The sequence below is a fragment of the Chlorocebus sabaeus genome, chromosome 8 (genome assembly GCF_047675955.1).
Source record: "Chlorocebus sabaeus isolate Y175 chromosome 8, mChlSab1.0.hap1, whole genome shotgun sequence".
Classification (NCBI taxonomy): domain Eukaryota; kingdom Metazoa; phylum Chordata; class Mammalia; order Primates; family Cercopithecidae; genus Chlorocebus; species Chlorocebus sabaeus.
The window spans coordinates 144,461,452-144,487,809 of NC_132911.1; the positions used below are offsets into that span (position 1 = coordinate 144,461,452).

Sequence of the window (26,358 nt, forward strand, 5' to 3'; positions counted from 1 at the left end):
TTTTTTTTTTTTTTTTAAAATAGAGTGTATTTTTACTTTTTTTTTTTTTTTTTTTAAAAGTTAATTGTAAAACAGTCTCGCGCAGGGCTTCTAGGAAGTATTCCAGAAGGCGGCACTGATCTTATAGGAGGTGACAGCTTCATGTGTTACTGCCCTTGAAGACCTCCCAGTGGGACAAGATGTGGAGGCAGAAGATGGTGATATGGATATTCCTGACCTTATGTAGGCCTAGGCTAGTGTGTATGTTTGTGTCTTACTTTTTAACAAAAATTTTAAAAAGTAAAAAATACAGAAAATCATTTTAAAACTAGAAAAAAGCTTACACAATAAGTATGTAAAAAAAGAAAATATTTTTGTACAGCTGTACAATATATTTAAAACTGTTATTATGAGTCAAAAAAGCTGAAAAAAATCAGTTTATAAAATATAAAAGTTACAGTAAGCTAATATTTACTACTAAAGAAAAAGGTTTTAAAAATAAATGGAAGTATATGGTGTATACTTCATACACAGTATGTACAGTGTTTATAGTCTACAGTAGTGCACAGCAATGTCGTAGATCTTCACATTCACCCTCCATTCACTCACTGACTCACCCACAGCAGCTTCCAATCCTGCAAGTTACACTCATGGTAAGGGCTCTATACAGGGATACCATTTTTTATCTTTTATACTGTATTTTTACTGTGCCTTTTCTATGTTTACATATATTTAGAGATACAAATACCACTGTGTTACAACTGTCTGAATTATTCAGTATAATAATATGCTATACAGGTTTGTAGCTTAGGGGCAACAGGCTATATTGTATAGCCTAGGTGTATAGCAGGCTACAATCATCTTAGGTTTGTGTAAGAACAGTCTGTGATGTTTGCATAACAAAGAAATCAGGGAATTAGGTATTTCTCTGAATGTATCTGTTGTTAAGCAAAACATGACTGTACATATAATTCCAAGAAGTTAATTTCCTTGGTACTTGATGATAATCCTTTTTTTTTTTTTTTTTTTGAGACACAGTCTTGCTCTGTCACCCAGGGTGGAGTGCAGTTGTGCCATCTTGGCTCACTGCAACCTCTGCCTCCAGGGTTCAAGAGATTCTTGTGCCTCAGCCTCGCAAGTAGCTGGGATTACACGTGTGCACCATCATGCCTGGTTTATCTTTGTATTTTTTTTTTTTTTTTTTTTTTTTTTTGAGACGGAGTCTGGCTCTGTCGCCCAGGCTGGAGTGCAGTGGCCGGATCTCAGCTCACTGCAAGCTCCGCCTCCCGGGTTTACGCCATTCTCCTGCCTCAGCCTCCCGAGTAGCTGGGACTACAGGCGCCGCCACCACGCCCGGCTAGTTTTTTGTATTTTTTAGTAGAGACGGGGTTTCACCGTGTTAGCCAGGATGGTCTCGATCTGCTGACCTCGTGATCTGCCCGTCTCAGCCTCCCAAAGTGCTGGGATTACAGGCTTGAGCCACCGCGCCCGGCCCTATCTTTGTATTTTTAATAGAGACAGGGTTTCACCATGTGACTCCTTGCCTCTAGTGAACAGCCCTCCCTAGCCTCCCAAAGTGCTGGGATTACAGGTGTGGGCCATGGTACCTGGCCTGATTATAATCTTTAATCATCATTATCTTTACAATAGTGTTCTTGAATGATTTTTAAATCTGTCTCCTGTCCTATTCTTGGGGATATTTAATCATGATTATTTGTAATGCAACCCTTTCTATATGTAAGAAAGTTGTGATTCTGATGATCCATGAAAACTTCATCCTTTTCATAAAGAAGTCAATAGTTCCAAAACACCACTATGTTACCATTTTCCCTTAATGATGAATGTAACAGTTCCTTACCTCGGGTGCACCTGCTATTTTTAGTTGTAGCATTCCTTTTCTGTCCTTATCTTCACTGTTTGAATACTGAATGGTCTGCACTTGAGTGAAGTCAGCAAGATGTGTGGGCTATAAAACGGAAAGGTAAAATCTTTAGACTACGGATAAAAAACTCATTTCACGGAGTCTGTAAATGTTCTGTGAAATCCTTGTTGTCCTGAAAACATCCTCCCTAAGACTGAAGGTCTGGGGAAAAAACCAGATTCTCCATGCTGCCCCAGGGGAGCAGCCATGAGACTGTCTCCTGCACTTCAAGGTCAGGTCCAGGTCTGCTCTCTGTGATGTGCTAAGGAAACCCATATGTGAGTCGGATGAGTGAGAGTACAGTTACCACCAAGAGAGAACAGAAGATGAAGGAGGGAAGCTGAAGCAACCTTTGGCCTGACTCGTTTGCCAGCCTGGGAGGAAACATACGGAATTCTTAGAGAGAACATTCTGCTCCCACTCCCAAAGAAAGAGGATCTGGGATTACTCTCCATGTACCCTGGGCTACAGTAAGTACTAAAACTTGCTGGAGTTCTGTAGCTAGGAAGACAGTAGGTATCCAAAGGGCCCTTCCCAATACAGAATAACCTCTTAAGACATGCCAGGAGAGTCTATGGTCATTTTCCTAAATAGTATAAACTTTTGCTTCTTTTTTTTTTTTTTCTTTTCCTTCTATTACTGCTGCACAAATTAATAAACACTCTCCTTCTTAAAAAGAAAAAAAATAGAGTTGGGAGCAATGGCTCACATCCATAATCCCAGTACTTTGAGGGGCTGAGGTGGGATGATCCCTTGAGGCCAGGAGTTCAAGCAGCCTGGGCAAAACAGTGAGACCCTTTCTCTACCAGAAAAAAAAAAAAAATTAGCTAGGCATGGTGGTCTGTGCCTGTAGACCCAGCTACTTAGGAGGCTGAGTCTGCACCAGTGCACTCTAGCTTGGGCAACTCAGTGAGACCCTTCCTCAAAAAAATACATATAGAAGATACATGTATCTTCCACCCTTCTAGCATCTCATGAGGATGATCATTTTGCATGTGAAGATTCCTATACATTTCTTCAAAACAGTTTGCTTGCTTAAGGCCACTCTGACAGCTAATACCCCTTCCCATTTCATGGAGAACAGACGATGCCACTAGAACTGAGTTGGAATTGTTCAAAAAGAGATTCACACTGAGCTGCCCTTCCTAGCAAAGCATCTTCCTGCGCTGTTTGTAGGGACATATGTTTTGCAGGGCTCCTGTCTTCCCCCAGGAGGCCACAGGCAGTCCTCCATTCTCTGGGCCTAGGCTTCTCCACAGCATGTCCCACAGTCCCTCTGCATATTATTCCCGCTTATCCTCTGGGACATCCTGTCCTTTTGGGGTTTCTTCCACCTCACTGGTCTCTCTTTCCCAGTTCTTTTTATTGGCTTCTCTCCTACTCAATCTATAAATGTGAAAGGGCTGCACGGCTCTGTGCTGGGTGGGCCCTGTTATTCCCCCTAGTTGTGCCACGGCAAACGAATACCATACAGTCCTGGCGCATTAAGTACCATCTCCAGCCCTGACATCTCCCTGGAACTCAGACTCATGCATCCAACTCCCTATGTCATATTACCACATGGGTGTCTGCGAGAGATTACTAACAACATAGTCAAAAGGGTACTCTCTCAAAACATGTTCTTCCTCCAGGCTTCCTGACTTCAATAAAAAGCATCACATTTGGCCGGGCGCGGTGGCTCACGCCTGTGATCCCAGCACTTTGGTAGGATGAGGCGAGCGGATCATGAGGTCAGGAGATTTGAGACCATCCTGGTCAACACGGTGAAACCCCGTCTCTATTAAAAATACAAAAATTAGCTGGGCATAGTGGCGTGTGCCTGTAATCACAGCTACTCGGCAGGCTGAGGCAGGAGAAACACTTGAACCACAGAGTTGGAGACTGCAGTGAGCCGAGATCACGCCACTACACTCCAGCCTGGACAAAGCAAAACTGTGTCTCAAAAAATAAATAAATTAATTAATTAAAAAAAAAAAAGGATCATATTCAACCAGATCCTGAGCCAAAAAATAAAAACAAAAATAAAGGCATTCTCACTGATTCTTCTCCCTCTCCCCATTATCCAATCTCTCCACAAGTCCCTGGCAACTTCAGCTCCAAACATCCAGAATCCATGTGTTTATTTCCCATCTTCACAGTTGTCACTATGGTCCAGGCCACCATATGATATTCTGCTTAGAGTCCTGCCATTTTTCCTAACTGGTTTCCCTTCATCCATGCTACAATATAATGTCCCTACCTGGAAGCCAGATCATATCACTCCCCTGCTCAAAAAGGTACAATACAAAGCATCATAACTTACATGATTTACACAGCATGCCTTCTATCAGCAAACTGTCTACATGATTTGATCCCTGCCTGCCTCTCTGACCTAATTTACTGTTATGATCTTGTCTTGATGATATGTGCTCTAGTTTCGTTGGCGTAGAACCATTTCAGGGGTGGGCTGTTTTTAGTTGACCAAATAATAAGGAATATGAAAGATAACCAAGGCTGCTAGATGTCACGTGAAGCATGGGTAATTCCTGCACAATAAAAAATTGTCCTGTATCCTCAATGGCTTTCAAATATCCTGGTGTGTATTTATGTCAGTACAAAATTTGACTCTAGAAACAAAGTCTGTTTAAAACCACAAAGTATGCTCTGCATTGAATTTTCCAGCAATGCAACTTATGTGTAATGCAAAGGAATCCTATATTATGCTGTTTTTGAAGTCTTATTAAGAGTTGCTCACCGTTTTGGAGAATGACACCACCAAGGGTAAGACTTGCTATAGTTATTTTGGTCAGTGACACAATGCACCTGTATCAGTTTGCATCTGTAGCTACTGCATGCACGTATGGAACAGAAGATGTCAGAGGCTCCTTCCAATAGACTGAGAGCTGAACATCATTATGTTGGTGGTGACACATGAAATGAGGAATACTATCTCAATTAGTCCTTGTTATTGCTATCTCATAATTTAAGAAAAAATTCGAAGGCACAGTAAGACATCTAGATTATGGAAATTACATTTTTAAAAATTGTTTTTCTGCCTCCTTCTGGCATTATTCCCCAAGGTCAGCCACATAATTTTCCCTATCACTTTCCTATCCCACTTGTATGGAGTGACTTCTGATTGCCCTCCCTCAAATTAAAAGTCATTACTAAGTGGGTGCATCTGACTATAGTGCCTTCCAATGTATTGTGCTGAACTTTTAGATACTGATAAGAGATTTTAAAAAATTATTTGAGTAGGGGAATAACATGCTCTGTAATTTTAATTTCAGGATAGCAAAAGATAATTTAAAACATGTTATAAAGAGAACAGGGTTAACAGGGGCTGGCAGTGCCCACCTACTCTAAATCAAACACTCAGATTCTCTCATACCACCCTACTATAGCCCTTTAGCACAATCACATTATTTATATTGCTTATTTTCTTTCTTATATCCTATTTTATAACTAGAAGGAAAGCCCCATGAGGATGGGAGTATCATGTCCACCTTGTCCACCACCAGATTACAAGGAAGCAGGGCCATGCCTGGCATGTAAGTGAATGAAGTATGAGAAGTTATTAGGTGCGAGACTGTGTTCCAAGTATCAGAAATACGGCAGCAAACAATGATAACATGAATCCAGACTTGAAACAAATATTGCACAAGTAAACCATTACAACTGTGATAAGGACTATAACAAAGCAACACACGGTGCTGTATAAAAATATCTAATTTACTGGGAAGGAGAGAAGGGAGGAAATAGAGCCTCAGAAAAAGTTTCACTGCAAAAAAGAGAATAAGACTTGGGCAACACAAGCTTAAGACCAGGTATATTACATAAAGGTACAACACTGCACCACCAGAATCTAGCCTACCACTTAGCACAAGGCAGCTGTACACAATATATATGCAAAATGACTAAGGTAACACTCAAGACAGGCATGTAAATGGTCATTACAAGGGCAAAAAGAGAGGGAAAGGGCACTTGAGGATGTGCTGTTCAATTGGTGGCAGGAAGCCACACACAGCTATGGAGTACCCAGTGGTATGTGGCTCCTCCAGGCTGAGATACACTGGCAGTGTACAAAATGCATGCCAGATTTCAAAAACTTGGAATGACAAAAATAAGATAAAGTCTCGGGAATTCTTATACTGATTACATGTTGAAATGATGATATATTGGATATACTGGATCAAATAAAATATAATAAAATTAATTTCACCTGTCTTTTTACCTTTTTAAATGTGGTTACTAGAAAATTTTAAATTACCTATGAGGCTTGCATCATGCTGCTGTTGGACAGCACTGAGAAGTCAAGTAAAGTAGATAAGGACTCAGAAGTACCCAGTGGGTTTATCTACAGGAGGATCACTGTTATCCTTGGCAAGGCATTGGGGGATGGACGATGGTGGAATAATGACAGTAGGCAGGAAAGGTCTGGTTGAAGCAGGTTGAAGAGATAGTGGGAAGAATTGTAGGCAATGCAGTTAGATAATCTGTCAAGAAGTTTTGCGGTAAATGATAGGAAACCAGGGAGAGAGAGGGACACAGGGCTAAAAGAGGGCATTTTAGGACAAGAGAAACTATACATTTTTCTATGCTGACAGAAATGTCTGCTGCTACAGGAAAGAGTGGGCAGAATTGAAGAATTACCATGAACAGGTAAGATGGGATAGAAGCCATTACCTAGCAAAGGGTTGGTCTCATTCAGGAACATGAAGTTCACCCATGGGAGGCAGAAAAAAACGAGGAGGAGGAGGAGTGTGGCAGGGAAATGTGAGAAGTGCAGTGTATGGAATCTTCTGGGGGATCTATCCTGATTGCTCCAATCTTGCTTTCTTCTACTTTATGTAACAAATACTTCTTATTTCATAGGCACAGAGGTCCTTATAAACTCAAATGGAAAACATATATATATTTTCAAGGAACATTTACAAAAATCATACGCTTGGCCATAAAGAAGATCTTAACAAATGTGAAACAGTTAACATTTTAAAATCATATTACCTGCTCATAAGCCAATATGAAATTTTTGGCTCATAATATGCTCATAGAAATAAAAATGAGATAAAACCCCAGGGCTACTTAAAACTTAATTAATATTCTTCTAAATAATGCTATAATGAAAAAGAGAAATAAAAATAAAATTTTTGTTGTTGTTTTTTTTTGAGATGGAGTCTCGCTCTGTCATCCAGCCTGGAGAGAAGCAGTGAGTGCAGTCTCTGCTCACTGCAGCCTTCGCCTCCCGCGTTCAAGTGATTCTCCTGCCTCAGTGTCCTGAAGTAGCTGGGACTATAGGCGCCACCACGCCTGGCTAATTTTTGTATTTTTAGTAGAGACGGGGTTTCACCATGTTGGCCAGGCTGGTCTCAGACTTCTGACCTCAAGTGATACGCCTGCCTCGGCCTCCCAAAGCGCTGGGATTACAGGCGTGAGCCACTGTGCCTGGCCAAAGATAAAATTTCAAATGAGTATACAGAAATACAGTGAAAAGAAGAATACCACATACCTAGAAAGGTAAGACATATTCAAAGTTGTGCAAGAAGAAAATGGCCTCCAATGTAAACAAGAATACATTTTAAAGATGCACTTAAAGGGAAGAGCACAATAAAAGGACAAAAATAATGAAGATACTACAAAAACATAATTAATGAAAAAAATACTGGAATCAATGAAAATGAATAGTACCGCTGCAATAAATCACTAAACTTGTCCTTCAAAAAACAATTAGAATAGATAGATAGACCTTTACAAGTCTGAAAAAGAGCCAAATCAAAAGAGCTTAGGCATGAAACAGGAATATAGAGGCAAAGTTACTGGAAAGATTTTAAGAGAACTATGAGAGGCAACTCTATGGCAGCAAGATGAAAATGTAGAGAAATGGATAATATGCTAAATTACCAAAGCTGACACAAGTGGAAAATCTGGATAGATCTATTACTATTAGGCCAGGCACAGTGGTTCACGCCTGTCATCTCAGCACTTTGGGAGAATGGGGTGGGCAGATTACTTGAGCCCAGGAGTTTGAGACCAGCTTGGGCAACATGGCAAAACTCCCTCTCTACAAAAAAATACAAAAATTAGCCGGGTGTGATGGTGTGTACCTGTAGTCCCAGCTACTTGGGAGACTGAGGCAGGAGAACTGCTTGAGTCCAGGAGGCAGAGGTTGCAGTAACCCATGATCGTGTCACTGCATTCCAGCCTGGGTGACAGGGTGAGACCCTGTCTCAAAAAAGATCTATTACTATTGAAGTGATTAAAAAGATAAACACCTACCATTTAAAAAGGCATCATGTTGTTACATAGATCAATTCTACCTAGTCTTTAAAAAACATGCAATTCCAATTTGAATTAAAATATTTCAGGCCATTAAAAATCACCAGAGAGAGGGAAGGCACCGAGAGTGGATGAAGGAAAGACACAGATGCTTGGCTGAAGGGGAGGAAGCTGGGAACCCTGCAAGAGGCTACAGTGCACCAAGACTCATTCCTGGCCCACAATTACCCTGGGGGAATGGGTGAGTGGAACTGGCAAGGAGCAACCTGCTCTCACTACGGGCCTCTTAAATCCCAGCATGGGGCCCCTCAACTACTATGGACACTTGAGGTCGCGGGGAGAGCTGCTTAGAGAAGTGGTAGGGATAGCAGCCAGCTGAGGTGGAGACCAGAGGGTTTGGTGCAGGAGCGTCTGTAGTGGAACACAGCCAGGGAAGCCCTGACTTGCTCCCGTAAGAGACTTTAGCCCTAGGGGAACTGTTGGACCTGAACTCTGCAAGGTGAGCTTACCTATCAGAAGGGGGTTAGTCCGACCTGAGCACCCTTGGGCTTCTGGCTTCTCCTAGGGTCCCAGCCTGAACATGCCGGCTTGCAGGGTAGTCTTGGGTGCCCTGGGGGCCCACATCATAGCTCCTGCAGTGGCTGACCAGCAGAGGGCTCCAGCTGACCAGCAGAGGGCTCCAGCGGGGCAGTCCCCATTGCCACACACCAGCCTACCTGCTCCCTCCCTACACTGCAAATTCCTCTAGCCCACAGCAATCCCTAACAGAGTTTTGCTGGCACCTGTGTGTGCAGGCAGATATTGCCTGCCGTGCCTCACCAGTATATGTGTGCACGCAACCCCCAAACTTACCCATGCCTGATTGCCACCTCAGTTGGAGCCTTGGCAGGCACAGAGCCAAAGAGCCCTGCCCCCACTGCCAGCACCCCACGTTTATGTCAACATTACCCCAAGAGTGAAAGCAGGCACAGAGAACAGCAGATTCTCCTCTACCTTGAGCAAACACCCATGCTTACAGCACACAGAGTACACACACAGACCTGGACCTGCCAGCAACCCAACTCTGTGCTATCACCACCACCAGCACCAATGCTGCACAGTTGCCAACAGGCACCCCCCACCCAAACCTTGCTGCTACTGCCACTGTAGTGAATGCCCGAATGGAGACAGGAACCCCAGTACCCACTAGCAACCTGCCTGGCTGATGAGCGTGGACCCCACTGTGCTGCCACTACTGCTGGCACATGGGAACAAGGACGGATCCTATGCCACCACACTGTGAAATGCTTTGGCTGACACCACCCATTGGAGTGTAGTGACCAGTGGTCTGGGAGCACCCCCACCACCCTGCAAGCACAGTGGATTCCTAACCTCCGGGAGCCAGAGAACAAAGTTGGAGCCCAATACTAGTCTCCTAGAATTAGAGCACACAGTCCAGGAGTTGGGAGCTGTGCACTGGCCCCCCAAAATATTCCAAAAATGAAGCCAGTCAGCTGAGTCCACTTTACCACAATCAAACCCTCAAAGTCATCAAATAGGATAAACAAACAAACAAACAAACAAAATCCAAAGGTCAGCAACTTCAAAGGTTGAAGAAACATCAGGCCACAGGATGGAAAGAACCACTGCAAGAACTCTAACAACTCAAGAAGCCAGAGTGCCTTCTTTTCTCTAAATGACCACACCACCTCTCGAGCAAGGGTTCTGAACTGGGCTGAGATGGCTGAAATGACAGAAATACACTTCAGAATATAGATAGGAACGAAGATCACTGACATGTAGGAGTACACTGAAACCCAATCCAAGGAAGCTAAGAATCACAGTAAAACAATACGGGAGCTGAGAGAAAAAATAACCAGAATAGAAAAGAACATAATCAACCTGATGGACCTGAAAAGCACACTACAAAGATTTCATAATGCAACCATAAAGTATTAATAGCATAACAGACCAAGCTTAGGACAGAATTTCAGAGCTTGAAAACGTCTTTCTAAAATAGGACAGTCAGAAAAGAATAGAGCAAAAAGAATGAAAAGGAATGAAGAAAGCCTCTGTGAAATATGGGATTATGTAAAGAGACCAAATCTATGTCTCACTGGTGTCCTTGAAAGAGCTAGGCAGAGTGTAAGCAACTAGGAAAACATATATCAGGACATGATCCATGAAAACTTCCAACCTAGCAAGAGAGGTCAACATTCAAATTCAGGAAAGACAGAGTAAGATATTCCAAGAGAAGATCATTCCCAAGACACATCATCATGAAATTCTTCAAGGTGAAAATGAAAGAAAAAATGTTAAAGGAAACTAGAAGGGCCAGGTCAGCTGCAAAGGAAGGCCCATCAGATAAACAGCAGACCTCTCAGTAGAAACTCTACAAGCCAGAAGAGATTGGGGGCCAACATTCAACATTCTGGAAGAAATTCCAACCCAAAATTTTATAATTCCAGCCAAACTAGGCTTCATAAAGAAAGGAGATATAAGATCCTTTTCAGACAAGCAAATGCTGAAGAAATTTGTTACCATGAGACCTGCCTTACAAGAGCTCCTGAAAGGAGCACTAAATATGGAAAGGGAAGACCGTTACCAACCATTACAAAAACACATTGAAGTACACAGACCAGTGACACTATAAAGCAACCACACAAACAAGTCTGCCCAATAACCAGCTAATACCATGATGGCAGGATCAAATCCACACATATCAATACTAACCTTGAATGTTAATGGACTAAATGCCCCCATTAAAAGACACAGAACTGGATAAAGAACCAAGATTCATTGGTATGCTGTCTTCAAAATACCTATCTCACATGCAATGACACACACAGGCTCAAAATAAAGGAATGGAGAAAAATCTATCACTCAAATGGAAAGTAGAAAAAAACAGGGTTTACAATCTTAATTTCAGACAAAGCAGACTTTAAACCAACACAGATAAAAAAGACAAAGAAGGGCAGTACATAATGGTAAAGGGTTCAATTCAACAAGAAGACCTAACTATCCTAAATATATAAAAAACCAAACAGCAGCACTCATAATAATAAACCAAATTCTTAGAGACTTTCAAAGAGACTGAGACTCCTAGGCAATAATAGTGGGAGACTTCAACACCCCACTGACAATATTACGTAGATCACTGAGACAGGAAATTAACAAACATATTCATGATTTGAATTTAACACTGGATCAAATGGACCTGATAGACATCTATAGAACTCTCCACCCCAAAGCAATAAAATATGTATTCATCTCATCACCATATGGCACATACTCTAACATCAATTATATAATTGAACACGAAACACTGTTCAGCAAATGCAAAAGAACTGAAATCATAACAACCATTCTCTCAGAGCACAGCACAGCCAAATTAGAAATCAAGACTAAGAAATTTGCTCAAAACCACACCATTACGTGGAAATTGAATAACCTGCTCCCGAATAACTTTTGAGTAAATAATGACATGAAGGCAGAAATCAAGTTCTTTGAAATGAATGAGAACCAAGACACAATGTACCAGAATCTCTGGGACACAGGTAAGGCAGTATGAAGAGGTAAATGTGGAGTACTCAGCAAATGCAAAAGAACTGAAATCATAATAAACATTCTCTCAGAGCACAGCACAGCCAAATTAGAAATCAAGACTAAGAAATTTGCTCAAAACCACACAATTACATGGAGATTGAACAACCTGCTCCCGAACGACTTTTGGGTAAATAATAAAATTAAGGCAAAAATCAAGAAGTGACTTGAAATGAATGAGAACCAAGAGACAATGTACCAGAATCTCTGGGACACAGGTAAGGCAGTGTTAACAGGTAAATCTGTAGCACTAAATGCTCATATCAAAAAGTTAGATCTCAGTTTAACAACATCACAAAAAAAGAACTAGAGAACCAAGAGCAAACCAAACCCAAAACTTGAAGAAGACAAGAACTAACCAAAATAAGGATGAACTGAAGGAGAGTGAGATGGGAAAAACCATTCCTGCCTGTTGCTAAACCAAAACGAGTCCAAGAGTTTTTTTAAAAAAAATTAACAAAATAGACTGCTACCTAGATTAATAGAGAAGACGTAAGTAAACACAACTAGAAATGATAAAGGGGATATTACCATCAATCCCACAGAAATACAAATAACTATCAGAGAATATCAGGAAGACCTCTAGGCACATAAACTAGAAAATATAGAAGCTATGGATAAATTCCTGGACATATAAACCCTCCCAAGACTGAGCTAGGAAGAAACTGAATCCCTGAACAGATCAATAATGAGCTCTGAAATTGAATCAATAATAAATAGCCTACCAAGCCAGTAAAGCCCAGCACCACATGGATTCACAGCTGAATTCTAAAGATGAGCTGGTACCATTCTTATCAAAACTATTCCAATAAACCGAAAAGGAGGGACTCCTCTATAACTCATTCTATGAGGCCAGAATTATTCTGATACCAAAACCTGGCAGAGACACAACAAAAATAGAAAACGTCAGGCCAACATCACTGATGAACACAGATACAAAAATCCTCAACAAAATACTAGCAAACCAAACCTAGCAGTGGCACATCAAAAAGCTAATCCACCATGATCAAGTAGGCTTTATTTCTGGGATGCAAGGTTGGGTCAACATACACATATCAATAAATGTGATTCATCACATAAACAGAACTAAAAACAAAAACCACAGGATCATCTTGACTGATGCAGAAAAGGTTTTCAATAAAATTAAACATCCCTTCATGTTAAAATACCTCAATGAACTAGGCATTGAAGGAACATACCTGACAATAATACATAAAATAATAAGACAGTGTGGCAATTCCTCAACACCTAAAAACAGAAGTATCATTCAACCCAGCAATCTCATTACTGGGTATATACCCAAAGGAATATAGATTGTTCTTTTATAAAGACACATAAATATGTATATTCAATGCAGCATTATTTACAAAAGCCAAGACATGGAATCAACCTAAATGCCCATCAGTGGTAGACTGGATAAAGAAAATGTGGTACATGCACACCATGGAATATTATGCAGCCAAAAAAAAAAAAAGAATGAGATCACATCCTTTGCAGGAACACGGATGGACCTGGAGGCCATTACCTTTAGCAAAATAACACAGGAATAGAAAACGAAATACTGCATCTTTTAGCTCCCACTTATAAGGGAAGCTAAAAGATGAGAACACAAGGACACACAGAGGGCAACAACAGACACTGGGGCCTACCAGAGGGTGGAGGCTAAGAGGAGTGAGGGGATTGGGAAAAATAACTCATCGGTACTAGGATTAATACCTGGGTTTGGACAAAATAATCTGCACGATAAACTGTGTGACACGAGGTTACCTATATAACAAACCTGCACATGAACCCCTGAGTTTAAAAAGTTTAAAAAAAAAATCACCAAAAGATTCCAATTCACCTAATGAAATTAATATAACTGTAACACCATGTCTTACAAAGCTAACATAAAAAAGAAAAGCCTAGATTAATCTCACAAATAGTTGTAAAAATTCTACAAATATAACTCAATATTTTACAAGAATATTGTATATTATTAATTGGCTCAATATTACCATAACTATTAATATAATCTACTATAATAATAAATTAAAAGAGAAAAAAGGATCATATCAATAGACGCTAAAAGGGTCTTTGATTAAATTCAGGAGCTACTCATGAAGAAAACTCTAAGCAAAAGATCAAAATATTAAAGACATGTTATTAAAACTCAACAACAAAAACAATCCCAAATAATGACACACTTTTAATTGATAAATTAAAATCTAAAACAAAATAGGAATATTGTCTACTGCCCTGTTATTAAACATGATCTTTGAGCTCCTTGTGACTAAAGAAAAAATTGTGTAAGGTGAAAGGTAAAATTATTCTTTTGTTGATTACATTATTATATACTTATAAAATCCAAAACTCTAATAAAAAACCTATTTAATTAATAATAAGGTTGCAGACTATATGATATACAATAACCAAGAATATCCTTCTATGCTCACAATATAAATTTTAAATTATAAGTGGCAAAAAAAACACCCAAAGAGTCATTCAAAATAAGGCCCAAAACTGTGAAATACGTATGAATTTGTTTAATATGGAAGACCTATATGAAAAAGACTGAGATCTTATTGAAGGGTATAAAAGAAGTCCTGAAACATAGTATCAAACAAACCCCACTTTCACAAAATTTCACAAAAATGTATTCTGTTTTCCTCTGTGAATATCCAGCCGACACAGCAGCATTGAATGAGATTTAATCAGTGATGGTAGAAGTCAGGACAGTGGTCATCCTTAGGGTGTGGGACAAGGCAGCCTGGTCTGTTTAAAGTCAACAGCCAACACAAGATTTGGGGGAAAAAAATCATAAAAAAAGATAACAGGAAAACACACTGACTTCCCTGATGTGTGAAGAGATTTACTAATTTAAAAGGACAATTGTGTTGGTAAAAAAGACAAAGTATATGATATAAGCAGTTAATTCACAGAGGTGAGAAGAGAAATGGCCAAGACACGAAAACATGTTTAAAGTTACTAGGTCCTTGCTTTACATCTAAGTGAGCAAAAAAGTTACAAGAAAAACTTTACACCTATTAAAATGGAAACATTAAAAGAGCTATTAGAACTGCTATCCAATGAGTGTGAAAATAGTACTCCCATATACTGCCAGTAACAATATGAAGTTTTCTAGCTTTTCTGAAAAAGCAATCCAACAGCTTCTTTTAAAATTACAACTATTTGAATGAACCCTGCACTTCCATCCTCGGACATCTCTTCCACAAGGAGAAAAAGCAGCAGCACATAGATACATATAAACGAGTATTTATTATGTCATTGTCTTGGGGCAGAAATTTAAAAGCAAAGTAATTGCCCTTCACAGAATCCCATCTGGCCCCCAGAGAGGAAGGGGCAAAGAAAGGGGGGGGGGGGGGTTGAAAAATTTCTACCAGGTTCACAGAGTGAAGTAACCAAGTAGGACAGTGTGCCTGATGATGACCCCCTTTCTGAATAACAAAACAGGAATATGGGGAAAAACATAGAAGATTACTAAGTCACTTACATGTTAAGCATGGGCAGGGGGTGGGGGGGTTACAGAGAAGGCTGAAGAGAAAAGAATAGAGAAATGGTAGAGGCAGGAGGTGAGCAGAGTGGGAATGGAAACCAGAGTACACTTGGAAAAAAGCAGGTGAGACACGGTTTGGCACATTTATATATGTATAGAAAATTATATGTACAGGTCAAGGTATGAATAAATTAAGTAAAAAGTTCAAATCACTAAACTATGTAAGTGGAAAAGAACTGTTAACTAGTGCAAGGCCTGAGAACCCCCTAGAATCATGTTCCTTGAACACTCATCTAAATGGGAGTATGCCCTTCTGAGTATGCCCACCCTTACACTGTTCTACTTTTCATCTCAGTACTTATTGTTGTATGACACAGATGTATTCCATATTTATTTTGTGTACTCGACTACAAGCTATATAAGACAAAGGACTTCTCTCTGTTTTGTTCTTTATTGTATCTCAAACCTCTAGACTGCCTGGCACCAAGCAGGTTCTCAGTAATACTTGTTGGAAGAATGAGAAGGATCACACAGGTAATGGTCAGCCCTTCTGCTAGGAAAGTAACAAAAGAAGTGAGGTCTGGGGTAGAAGTGTGAGTTTCCATCTGATGGACATTTTTTCCTCAAGGTAAATAAGGCTAATAAGGCTTTCAAGAGAATTGTGAATGTATAATATTTTTTTCCTGGAAATAACCTGAAGAGGCTGTTTCAGAGGGTAAGATGTCAGTACAAATATACCCAAATCATATACAGAACTTAATTTTAAAAATTAGCATTTAAAACTTCTCCAGATAAACAGTAACAACCCCATTCAGGTCTCACTAACACATGTAAGATTTGTATGATTCCTTTCCTTCCAAAACTAAGTAATTCCGAGGTATTTCAACAGCGCCTAGACTTTATCTTACTTGTGCTCCACTCTGTTGAATAATAAATGCAGTGCAATAGGAAAATTTAATTGTAAAATGATCTTTTCCAAAAGAATGCCCCATTTCCTTAATTTGATTCTTCTTTGTCTAAAGCCAAGTTCCCGAAAGGTCAGAGCAGACTTACATTGCAGCCCTTGTCCGTTAGGTAACTGATCCCTTCTTCTGGGCCGATTGCCAATTCCACTGAAATAATCCAGCTTGACTTTTGAAGGTGAAACAAGTGAGAACAGAGGTGGCAGAAGGAAAAAAGAAATACTTTAGATAAAGAGCCATGGATATGTTAAAGGACCAAAGCAGGTGCTGGTTTGGTTTGCTATTAATCTATCTAACCAAATAAGATAAAATATTTAAATATCTATAATTGACCCAGGATCTGTTAAGCCTACACAAAGATGCACTGTGCTTATTTCAACATGCCTGATGTCAAGAGTTTCTCTGGGATGATTATCTAAATAGGTAAACTAGCCCTTAGATAACAATTAACAAATCACAGGGATAAAATTAAAAAAATCTAATTATGAAAATAGGCATGCTGTTTTTAAAAAGGTGATTTTATTCTCACATTATTTTCTTTTTCTATTTTTCACATGGTAAAACGACAAAATATCATTTCATTGAAAAAATGGGACAAGTTAGCATTTTTTTCATCCAAAATTTAGATATACAGTAAGAGATAAGAAAAAGTAAAATCAAACTAGCCCACTATTTCCCACATTTCCATACTTACACCAAGAGCACACTTGAAGCATTCCTTATCAAATCTGTAGACTGGAGACAGGATCTCAAAGAATTTCAGAATACTTTCTTCTCTATTAAGGTTGGCGAATTGTCTAAATGTTTGTTGGATCAGTTTTCTTAGTGTTTTGGCCTGCATGACAAAATTACCAAAAACCTTGAAAAACTCAGCAATGAGTAAAGACCAAAACAATAATAGTAAGATTTCTCTCCTACCAACTACATACTAACACCTACAGTCATATTACTGCCAAAAAGTATACTTGTCAAATAACCATAAATGTATTTATCAGAGCTTTATTTCTGTTAATTGTGGCAAAATGCATATAACACAAAATTTACCATTTTAACCATTTTTACCTGTAAAGTTCATGTATAGAGTTTTATTTCTTAAACAGAAGTTTGTCCTATATGTGCACATGACTCAGAAAAGACCAGGCAAAAGGTATAAAGGTACTCGCACATTCCACTGTTAGGAGGGAAAAAACAGTATATCTTTCTGAAGGACAGCACAAATCAAAAACTTTTAAAAAACTACAATGCTTGATCCAGAAAATAAAATTCCAGGACATTATCTTTGAGATACATGCAAAGATTCAGGAACAAAGACATTCACTGCAGAACTGTTTACAGTAATATAGAGCCTGGTTACGTAAATTATGGTGTATCTATCTTCTCAACCAATATTCTATGCAGCCTCAAGAACTGTTTTGGAGAACTAATTTACTGGCATTAAAACTAATATCACATTGTTACATGAAAAAAGATGACAAAAAAGTCAGCGTAGAGTACAGATGCCTTTAAAAGGCAAGAGCACACGTGTGGGTCCTGGTGAGCACACAGCAATGTATCCACGAATGACTTAAAGCAAAGATGCTTTCGCTTTTATCATGAAGTAAGATGATAGGTGGTCTTCTGGTCCTTTTTTGCTTATTTGAGTTTTCTACTTATACACATGGAAATCTGCATAGTGGAGGGAAATGCTTTCCAAGCAGCAAACCCCTAGTCCTTGGTGTGTGAAGCAGCCTGAGGAGGCCATGGATAAAGGGAACATGATGAGGTGTAAGGAAGAGGGGCAAGAGAATGCAGGTCATGGTAACAACTTGACTTTGACCCCGAGGAGTTGCCAAGTCCTCAGGAGACTTTGAGCAGAGGAGTGACATTATCTGACTTAGGTTTTTTTTTTTTTTTGGATATAGGGTCTCACTCTGTCCCCCAGACTGGAGTGCAGTGGCGTGATCTCAGCTCACTGCAACCTCTGCCTCCCAGGCTCAAGCGATTCTCCTACCCCAGCCTCCCTGAGTAGCTGGGATTACAGGTGTGCACCACCATACCCGGCTAATTTTTTATTTTTAGTAGAGACAGGGTTTCATCAGGTTGGTCAGGCTGGTCTTGAACTCCTGACCTCAAGTGATCCACCTGCCTCGGCCTCCCAAAGTGCTGGGATTACAGGCATGAGCCACCGCGCCCGGCCTGAATGAGGTTTTAACAGGGATACTCTGGCCACTGTGTTATGAACAGTATGAAAGGAGCAGGAGAAACCAAGTCGGGGCAGCCCAAATAATACAGGCAGGAGGAGACAGTTGGCACAAGTACAGAACCAGAAAGAGGGTGAGAAGTAGTCAGATCCTAGCTTTCTTTTTTTTTTTTAAGAGTAACTAGACTCCAATGGATTTATTTTAAACACAGAACCAACAGGATATGCTGATAGTTAATAGCTGCCATTAAACTGAAATGACAAAAAGTGTGAGAGGAACAGGTTGGTGGGTGAAGGTCAGAAAGAATGCCAGAAGAATACAAGAAATCTAAGTGGAGCTGTCGAGCACGCCAGTAAGGGCCCAGTGGAGTTCAAGGGGAGGTCCTGGCTGGCCTAGCAGACAGGGAAGATGGATTAGGTAACCTGCTAATCTCAGTGGGTCAGGGAGATGGGGAGCAGTCAGGGGTCCAGGTTGAAGTGTGGCTGCTAAGTCAGGTACACGGTGAACTAGGAGGGCATGGCATACTTTGGTGGGTCATGGAGGTGACAGCCTGTCTGTAGTGGCTTGAAGGTCCTAGTGGGATCCAAGGATTACTGGATCTGGGATACTACAGAAAGTCAGCTGGAAAGACAGGAGCTGTGGTCAGAGAAGGATACACACAATTAGGGAGGGGGTTCGATTACTGGAAATGAGTAAGACCAGAGTGAGAGGCTGAGGTAAGGTAGTGGACAAGATTCCTGAAGACAGGAATTCAATGAGCCAAGAGAGTGGGACATGGGAGGATTACCTAAGGCATGTGACTTTTATTTTAAAAAGTTCGCTCTGCTCTTGCACACAGAGGGTTGGGGGAGTGTGTAGGAGTGAAGGCAGAAAGACCAGTCAGGTCACTGTAACAGACCAAGAAGAACCACTAGTGGCATGGACCCCAACGTAGTGGTGAACGAGAGAAAAGGGCACTTTTGGGACATTTGGATATTATATGCAAGACAACCGGAAAGTGAAGAACACAGGAAAACTAGAGTTTTAGATGGAACAAATAGGCACACATAAGAGGCAGGCGTAGTAAAAAAAAAAAAATAAAGTCATGTTAATCCTGTACACGTGTTTGATCGTAAAGTCTTCCAACATGAACCATCAAGGAGACATTTGGATATAAGTTTGGAGCTTAGGAGAGGGCAGCACTGTTGGTAGAAATGTCAGAGCGACCAACTGAAGTGTTTAAATACACGGGACTGGATGTCACCTGCAAATAAAATGAAGACAAAAGAGAAGGCCAAAGCCAAGTAAGCTGACCAATAGTTGGTTTTAACCAGGGCTGAGGTTTTGACAGGTGAGTATGACAGAGTGGAATAAGAGAATTATAGCTGTTTTGAAAAGGATTAATGACAGCTTCACAGAACTTAAACTGAAGAGCAATAAAATGGGTTCAAGGTTAGCAAGGCTTGACCATACAATGTATCACATAGAAAGTGAGTTGGTCAGCCTCAGGTGCTCTATAAACAAAAGTCTGAGAAACATATTCTTGGTTTGACTCCAGGTTTTCCAAACATTCTCTGCTTATGATCACCTATGTAGGACAGACTCTACAACAGAGCATGCAGATTGGACATGGAGATTTGAGTACTGCTTGTAGCCACCTATGAGATGTTTTTCTCCTTATAAACTAACAATATAGTAGCCTGGGAGTTTGCTGAATATAAAGCAGTCTCTAAGAAGCAGGCCCGCTACACTTTGGACCCAGAACAAATCCACTAAGGAAATTCTACTCTGTGCTTGGCACTTGGCATACACTGCATAATCAGAACAGGTATTCAACAAATTCAGAGTACAGCTGGAAAAAGAGCATTCTGGTCTTCATTCATGGCTACAGGAGGAACAGTATAATTCTGTGCATATAGTGCTATTAGGCACTGATTAAAACACACACACACACACATACACACACCCCCAAAAAAATGATCCCAGAAAAGACATCTGTAGGCCCTTCTGTGAAAATAAACAAAGTCTTCACAATGACCCTTGCAAGGAAGATACTATTTTTCATATATTACTGAGCAAACAGAGACTCTGAAACGTTAGGTACCAACCAATGACGGGGTAGAAGAATCGTGATTCTAATCCAGAACTGCTTGATTTCTTTTTACTTGCTATGCGACCAATTCAAACACCTCCTTTTCTAAGATGCTCTGCTTGACAGAAGAAACCAAGAACAACCAACCACCACATCCCTATGGGTCTCATACTGTTTTGAATGTATTTTTAGACATGGCACTTATGTAAGATCCACATTGGTGAGAAGGGAGCATGCGCTGCCTTGTTACCCCAAAGAAAAGAGTGTAGCCCGCAACTAAAACTCGATGTTGTGCTTTACAATGAATAATTATATGTCTCTGCCATAACAACTTGGATTCTGGCAAACTCTCAAGATAATATGAATGAATAAAATCTGGTTCTATCCTGCGATAAATTAGATTTCACTTTCTAGTAAGTAAGTGGGAAGATAGTTCAGACTTCTTTAGTTTCAAACTTCTATCACAGAACATGCTGCCTCAATGTACAAATGCTCTGAGTGTAAGAAATGTCTCCTATCTACAAGTATTAATAGAAAATAAGTCCAGCAAAAGCCCTGGAATATCATAAATCTCTTTAAGTGTATGATACAATAAATTGGAATATGGTAGTGGTTGCAAGGAACAGTTGTCAACTGAGCACAGGGACCAGAACACAATGACAAAACATTTCTATTAACATTAACCAAATGTTGGTATATTCATTCATGACTCTAAGAGGAATATTTCAACTCAGGTAAACACTGAGATGCATTGATCAAAAACTATATAAAATAGATCCAGAAAAAAAGGCAATTCTCTGCTTTGGAACTAATTCTCAACCAGCTGCTGGTTTATATACAAACTATTGGCAATAATATTATATACTGACATCTGCTCATTTGTTCAATGCTTTTTAAAATTAACCTAAAATATTCTATGAAGTAACAGATATAGAAGCCGAGGAAATGGAATCTGCTCTTGAGCTTCAAATGCTTATATATATATGTATACATACTTGCCTACCCGACAGTTTCACAGGCATCTAAAACCTACCACTAAGAGCACTGAGATTCCAGCTGTGGTGGCTTACTGGTCCTACCTAACTGGACCCTAACATATACTACATCTGACTTAGTTCCAACTCTATCACTCTGAACTTACTCTTTCCTATACCCCTTCCCTTTGACCTCCATAGTCTCAAGGCACTTCTATTTCACCACTCACATAGCTGAATGCATCATTGGCAGTCTCACCCAATTCAGATTCTGCTTCAATATTCTGTCTCTTGACTAGTAGCAGTAGAGAGCACTTATGTGTACGGGGCAGAAATCTGAGGCCAGGCCCTGTACTTTCTCCTTCCTCCTCTCACATTAGACCAGTACCTGTTAGACTTTACACCCATAACATTCTTCAAATGTAACCCAACAACTCTCTACCCTCTGTCTCCTTTAAATTCAAGCCTTCCCTGTTTCTCTTGGCAACAGCATCTCCTGATGACTAAGAAACTTAAAAGAAGTTGTGTGTTGTTCTTCTACAACAGGGATTGAAGCCATCAACCCTATGCTAAATAAAGTGAGTCAATTTGGTTTGATCCTCATTTTCTCATCCCAAACTCTTAGACATGCAATGTGTATGGTGGTAAAGAACTCAACTGCTCTCTCCGATAATTTAACCTGCTGGAAAATTTGCGAGTAACTGGGGCAAATGTGTTTGAAAGTAATAACTATGCAATGTTAAGAGACAGACAGTCTGGACTCTAATTTTACTGTATTTGTCTCATTCAGCTGAATGTGGGAAAACGTGCTGCTTTTTCTGTAGGCAGTGTTACCTTGCTAATCCTACACATTAACAAGCTGGGAACCAAGAAATGAGAGCAACATACAACACAACAAACCAATAAGCTCAAGCAACTGGAGAAAGGAAAACGATATCATTCAGAGTTAGTTTCCTATGGACACAGAAACAACTCTCTCATTCTCCGCCAACAAAAGTTGTTGGCACTTTTGGCAGGAATATACCCAAGTTCTTACGGTCTGTACTTAAATGTGACTGCCAAAGAGGACTATGAGTTCTAAACCTATAGTGTTCAGTGCTGGACAGAAACTAGAAAATCTTTGCTGTCTGAAAGAAACTCCAAAATTAGTTTTTATGAGAAGGATATCTTAGAACGCATTAGTTCCTTCCTAATTACTCAGTGAGGAAAAAAATTCCACAAAATCTAACTGCGTAGAATCTCTGGATATTAATCAGTACACTTGCAGAACCTGTATAAGTAAACAAGACTGTTCTGCATTTCATTTCAAGTTTGAACACCTGCTTGTGTTACCTGGATTTTGGAAACAAGGCATCTATCTATGCACACTAGTTTATTTTAAACCAATTTATGTATAGTGATAAATTTACTAAGAATGTGATACGTTTTCAAAATGAAGTGGTATTACTAGGATGAAACATAAGAAACTGCTGCCATTCATCCATGTTGAGCTATAAAAATAATTTCCTATTAGTCAACCTAATGATTATCAGATGCTAAATAGATTCCTAGGGCTTCCCAGATGCAAAGGGTGTAAGGCAATGCCAAGGAAAATCTGCAATAAGGGAGTTTTTAAGGAATAACTTATCAACCCAAACACCAAATGCTAAGTGCATGAAGAGAGCTTCTTCTTACTCCTATCTACAGGGCCCACATCAGATGATAAGATCCGTAAGCAGGAGCCAGGTTTCACTCCCTCCCAGCATCCCCAACTCAGGTCCTGGCACACCATAGATACCAGGAATTCACTGCTGAATACCGTACCAAGCTACACATTTCTGTGCTTGGCAGAAATGTTAAGCTTAAAATAGTCACCTGCTCATCCTAGAAATGAAAATAATGACTATTTTCTCCAAGAATAAAATCATGTGTTCCTGGTAGTATTCTAGGAAACCACATTATTACTTGAGAATCAGATACTAAAAAAACTGATAACTATTGATCTCTTAACATTTCTAGTTCTGAAATTAGGTTTCTACTGTGAATTATATTGCAATAAATTAAAATTTGCCTATTTTGACTTGCTGCCTAATTTAAGCTCAGAGTAGAGCTGCAATGCCAGAATGGGGAGCACTCTTGGTACCCACTGGTAGGACAACATTCGCTGAACTACAGAAGTGATTCCAATTTCACTAGTTTGTCCACTGATGTCCTTTCACTGCTCCAGATTCCACACTGCATTTACATATCTTGTCTCCTCAGCCTCCTCCAGCTGTTACAGATTCTGGGTCTTATCTTTCATGACATTGATATTTTTCAAGAGTAATCATCAGAATTCTGTAGAATGTCCCTTAATTTGGGTTTGACAGTTTTACTGGTACAGTGATTTTTCAAATGTGTCTTTAAAACTACTAACATCAATGAGATAGAAATTAAAATACTTGCAAATTATTCTTAGTAACTGAGGCACATATATCCCAGATTCCATTTTTGGCATAAAACACAGCTAATCCAAGTTTCACTAAAGATAATAAAGTAATCTTTCAACAATTCAACGTGAATGTTATTATAAATAATCCTCTACAAATATAAATAGAAAGGGGAAAAAAGCAGGTAAAACAAAATAATTACCAGAGAAACAAATGTAGCCTGTGTATGGAAAAGTCAATGTTAACTGACCTAGCCATTCTATAGAGCTATTTCAGAAGAAACATGAAACTGGTGTGAATTTCTAGTTAGCTGAAGTTTCACTGGCAATAGCTTTGAAGAAGGAACTATCTAGACACCATCTAATTTGTATTATAGTTGTTACCCCCATGGGCATATATTGGTACCATATTCCATAGAAGTTTCATGGCAATCAGTACAATGTTCAAAGAATTTACGTCAAATGTGAAAAAAATCTTGAGCTAAGGATATGAATTTCTAAGCCAAATATACATTATTGGGTACACAAAATTACACTGATTCCCTTATTAAAAAGGGCATGTGAGAACCAGTTCTAAGAACCTTATTTATGAGCCACTCCATGAATCTGATGAATCCATAGCTAACAGTAGCTAAAAATTAATTCTATTTACATCAAAATCAGCAACAATTGAATTGCTCAAAAAGCACATCTATTATTTTTCTGGCCTGGGTGTGATGGCTCACATCTGCAGTCCCAGCACTCTGGGAGGTGGAGATGGGTGGCTTAAGCTCAGGACTTCGAGACTAGCCAGGGCAACATGGTAAAACCATGTTTCTACAGGGAAAAAAAAAAAAAAAAATTAGCTGGGCACGGTGATCCATGCCTGTAATCCCAGCTACTCAGGTGGCTGAGGCAGGAGAATTGCTTGAACCTGAGTGGCTGAGGCTGCAGCGAGCCAAGATCGTGCCACTGCACTCCAGCCTGGGCAATGGAGTGAGACTTCGTCTCTTTAAAAAAAAAAAAAAAAAAAGTTTTCTCAAGTCCCCCTAGTCATCCTTCCCTCCCATTCTTACAGAAGCCATTCCATCCAGGCCCTGATCACTGCACATCTCATCTTCCTTAATCACCTCTCAACTCTTTTCAGTTCTGGTCTTTTTGCTTTCAATCTGTGCTCTATGTTGCTGTCGGTTTTATATTCTAAAATCCAAAAAGAGATCATACTGCACACTCCACACACCCTGCGGTGAGTCCAAGGTTATTTATAGATTCAATGCCATCCCCATCAAGCTACCAATGAGTTTCTTCATAGAATTGGAAAAAACTGCTTTAAAGTTCATATGGAAGCAAAAAAGAGCCCACATTACCAAGACAATCCTAAGTCAAAAGAACAAAGCTGGAGGCATCACGCTACCTGACTTCAAACTATACTACAAGGCCACAGTAACCAAAACAGCATGGTACTGGTACCAAAACAGAGATATAGACCAATGGAACAGAACAGAGTCCTCAGAAATAATACCACACATCTACAGCCATCTGATCTTTGACAAACCTGAGAGAAACAAGAAATGGGGAAAGGATTCCCTATTTAATAAATGGTGCTGGGAAAACTGGCTAGCCATAAGTAGAAAGCTGAAACTGGATCCTTTCCTTACTCCTTATACGAAAATTAATTCAAGATGGATTAGAGACTTAAATGTTAGACCTAATACCATAAAAACACGAGAAGAAAACCTAGGTAGTACCATTCAGGACATAGGCATGGGCAAAGACTTCATGTCTAAAACACCAAAAGCAACAGCAGCAAAAGCCAAAATTGACAAATGGGATCTAATTAAACTAAAGAGCTTCTGCACAGCAAAAGAAACTACCATCAGAGTGAACAGGCAACCTACAGAATGGGAGAACATTTTTGCAATCTACTTATCTGACAAAGGGCTAATATCCAGAACCTACAAAGAACTCAAACAAATTTACAAGAAAAAAACAAACAACCCCATCAAAAAGTGGGCAAAGGATATGAACAGACATTTCTCAAAAGAAGACATTCATACAGCCAGCAGACACATGAAAAAATGCTCATCATCACTGGCCATCAGAGAAATGCAAATCAAAACCACAATGAGATACCATCTCACACCAGTTAGAATGGCAATCACTAAACAGTCAGGAAACAACAGGTGCTGGAGAGGATGTGGAGAAATAGGAACACTTTTACACTGTTGGTGGGATTGTAAACTAGTTCAACCATTATGGAAAACATTATGGTGATTCCTCAAGGATCTAGAACTAGATGTACCATATGACCGAGCCATCCCATTACTGGGTATATACCCAAGGGATTATAAATCATGCTGCTATAAAGACACATGCACATGTATGTTTACTGCGGCACTATTCACAACAGCAAAGACTTGGAATCAACCCAAATGTCCATCAGTGACAGACTGGATTAAGAAAATGTGGCACATATACACCATGGAATACTATGCAGCCATAAAAAAGGATGAGTTTGTGTCCTTGGTAGGGACATGGATGTAGCTGGAAAC

At 39.8% G+C, this 26,358-nt stretch overlaps 1 protein-coding gene across 35 annotated transcripts in view; it reads right to left on the minus strand.

Moving 5' to 3' along the window:
• The window catches only part of PTK2 (protein tyrosine kinase 2), a 355,066-nt gene that overhangs the window by 155,311 nt on the left and 173,397 nt on the right, over positions 1-26,358 (minus strand). For all 35 annotated transcript variants that reach the window (XR_012093771.1, XM_073018384.1, XM_073018416.1 and 32 more), the window contains 3 exons: positions 16,890-17,030; positions 16,287-16,364; positions 1,838-1,945 (listed from right to left, as the gene is read on the minus strand). Coding sequence is in view for 34 of the 35 variants with exons in the window: in XM_073018384.1 (XP_072874485.1) it covers positions 1,838-1,945; positions 16,287-16,364; positions 16,890-17,030 (327 nt within the window). In the remaining variant the exon portion in view is untranslated. The remainder of the gene's footprint in view (positions 1-1,837; positions 1,946-16,286; positions 16,365-16,889; positions 17,031-26,358) is intronic.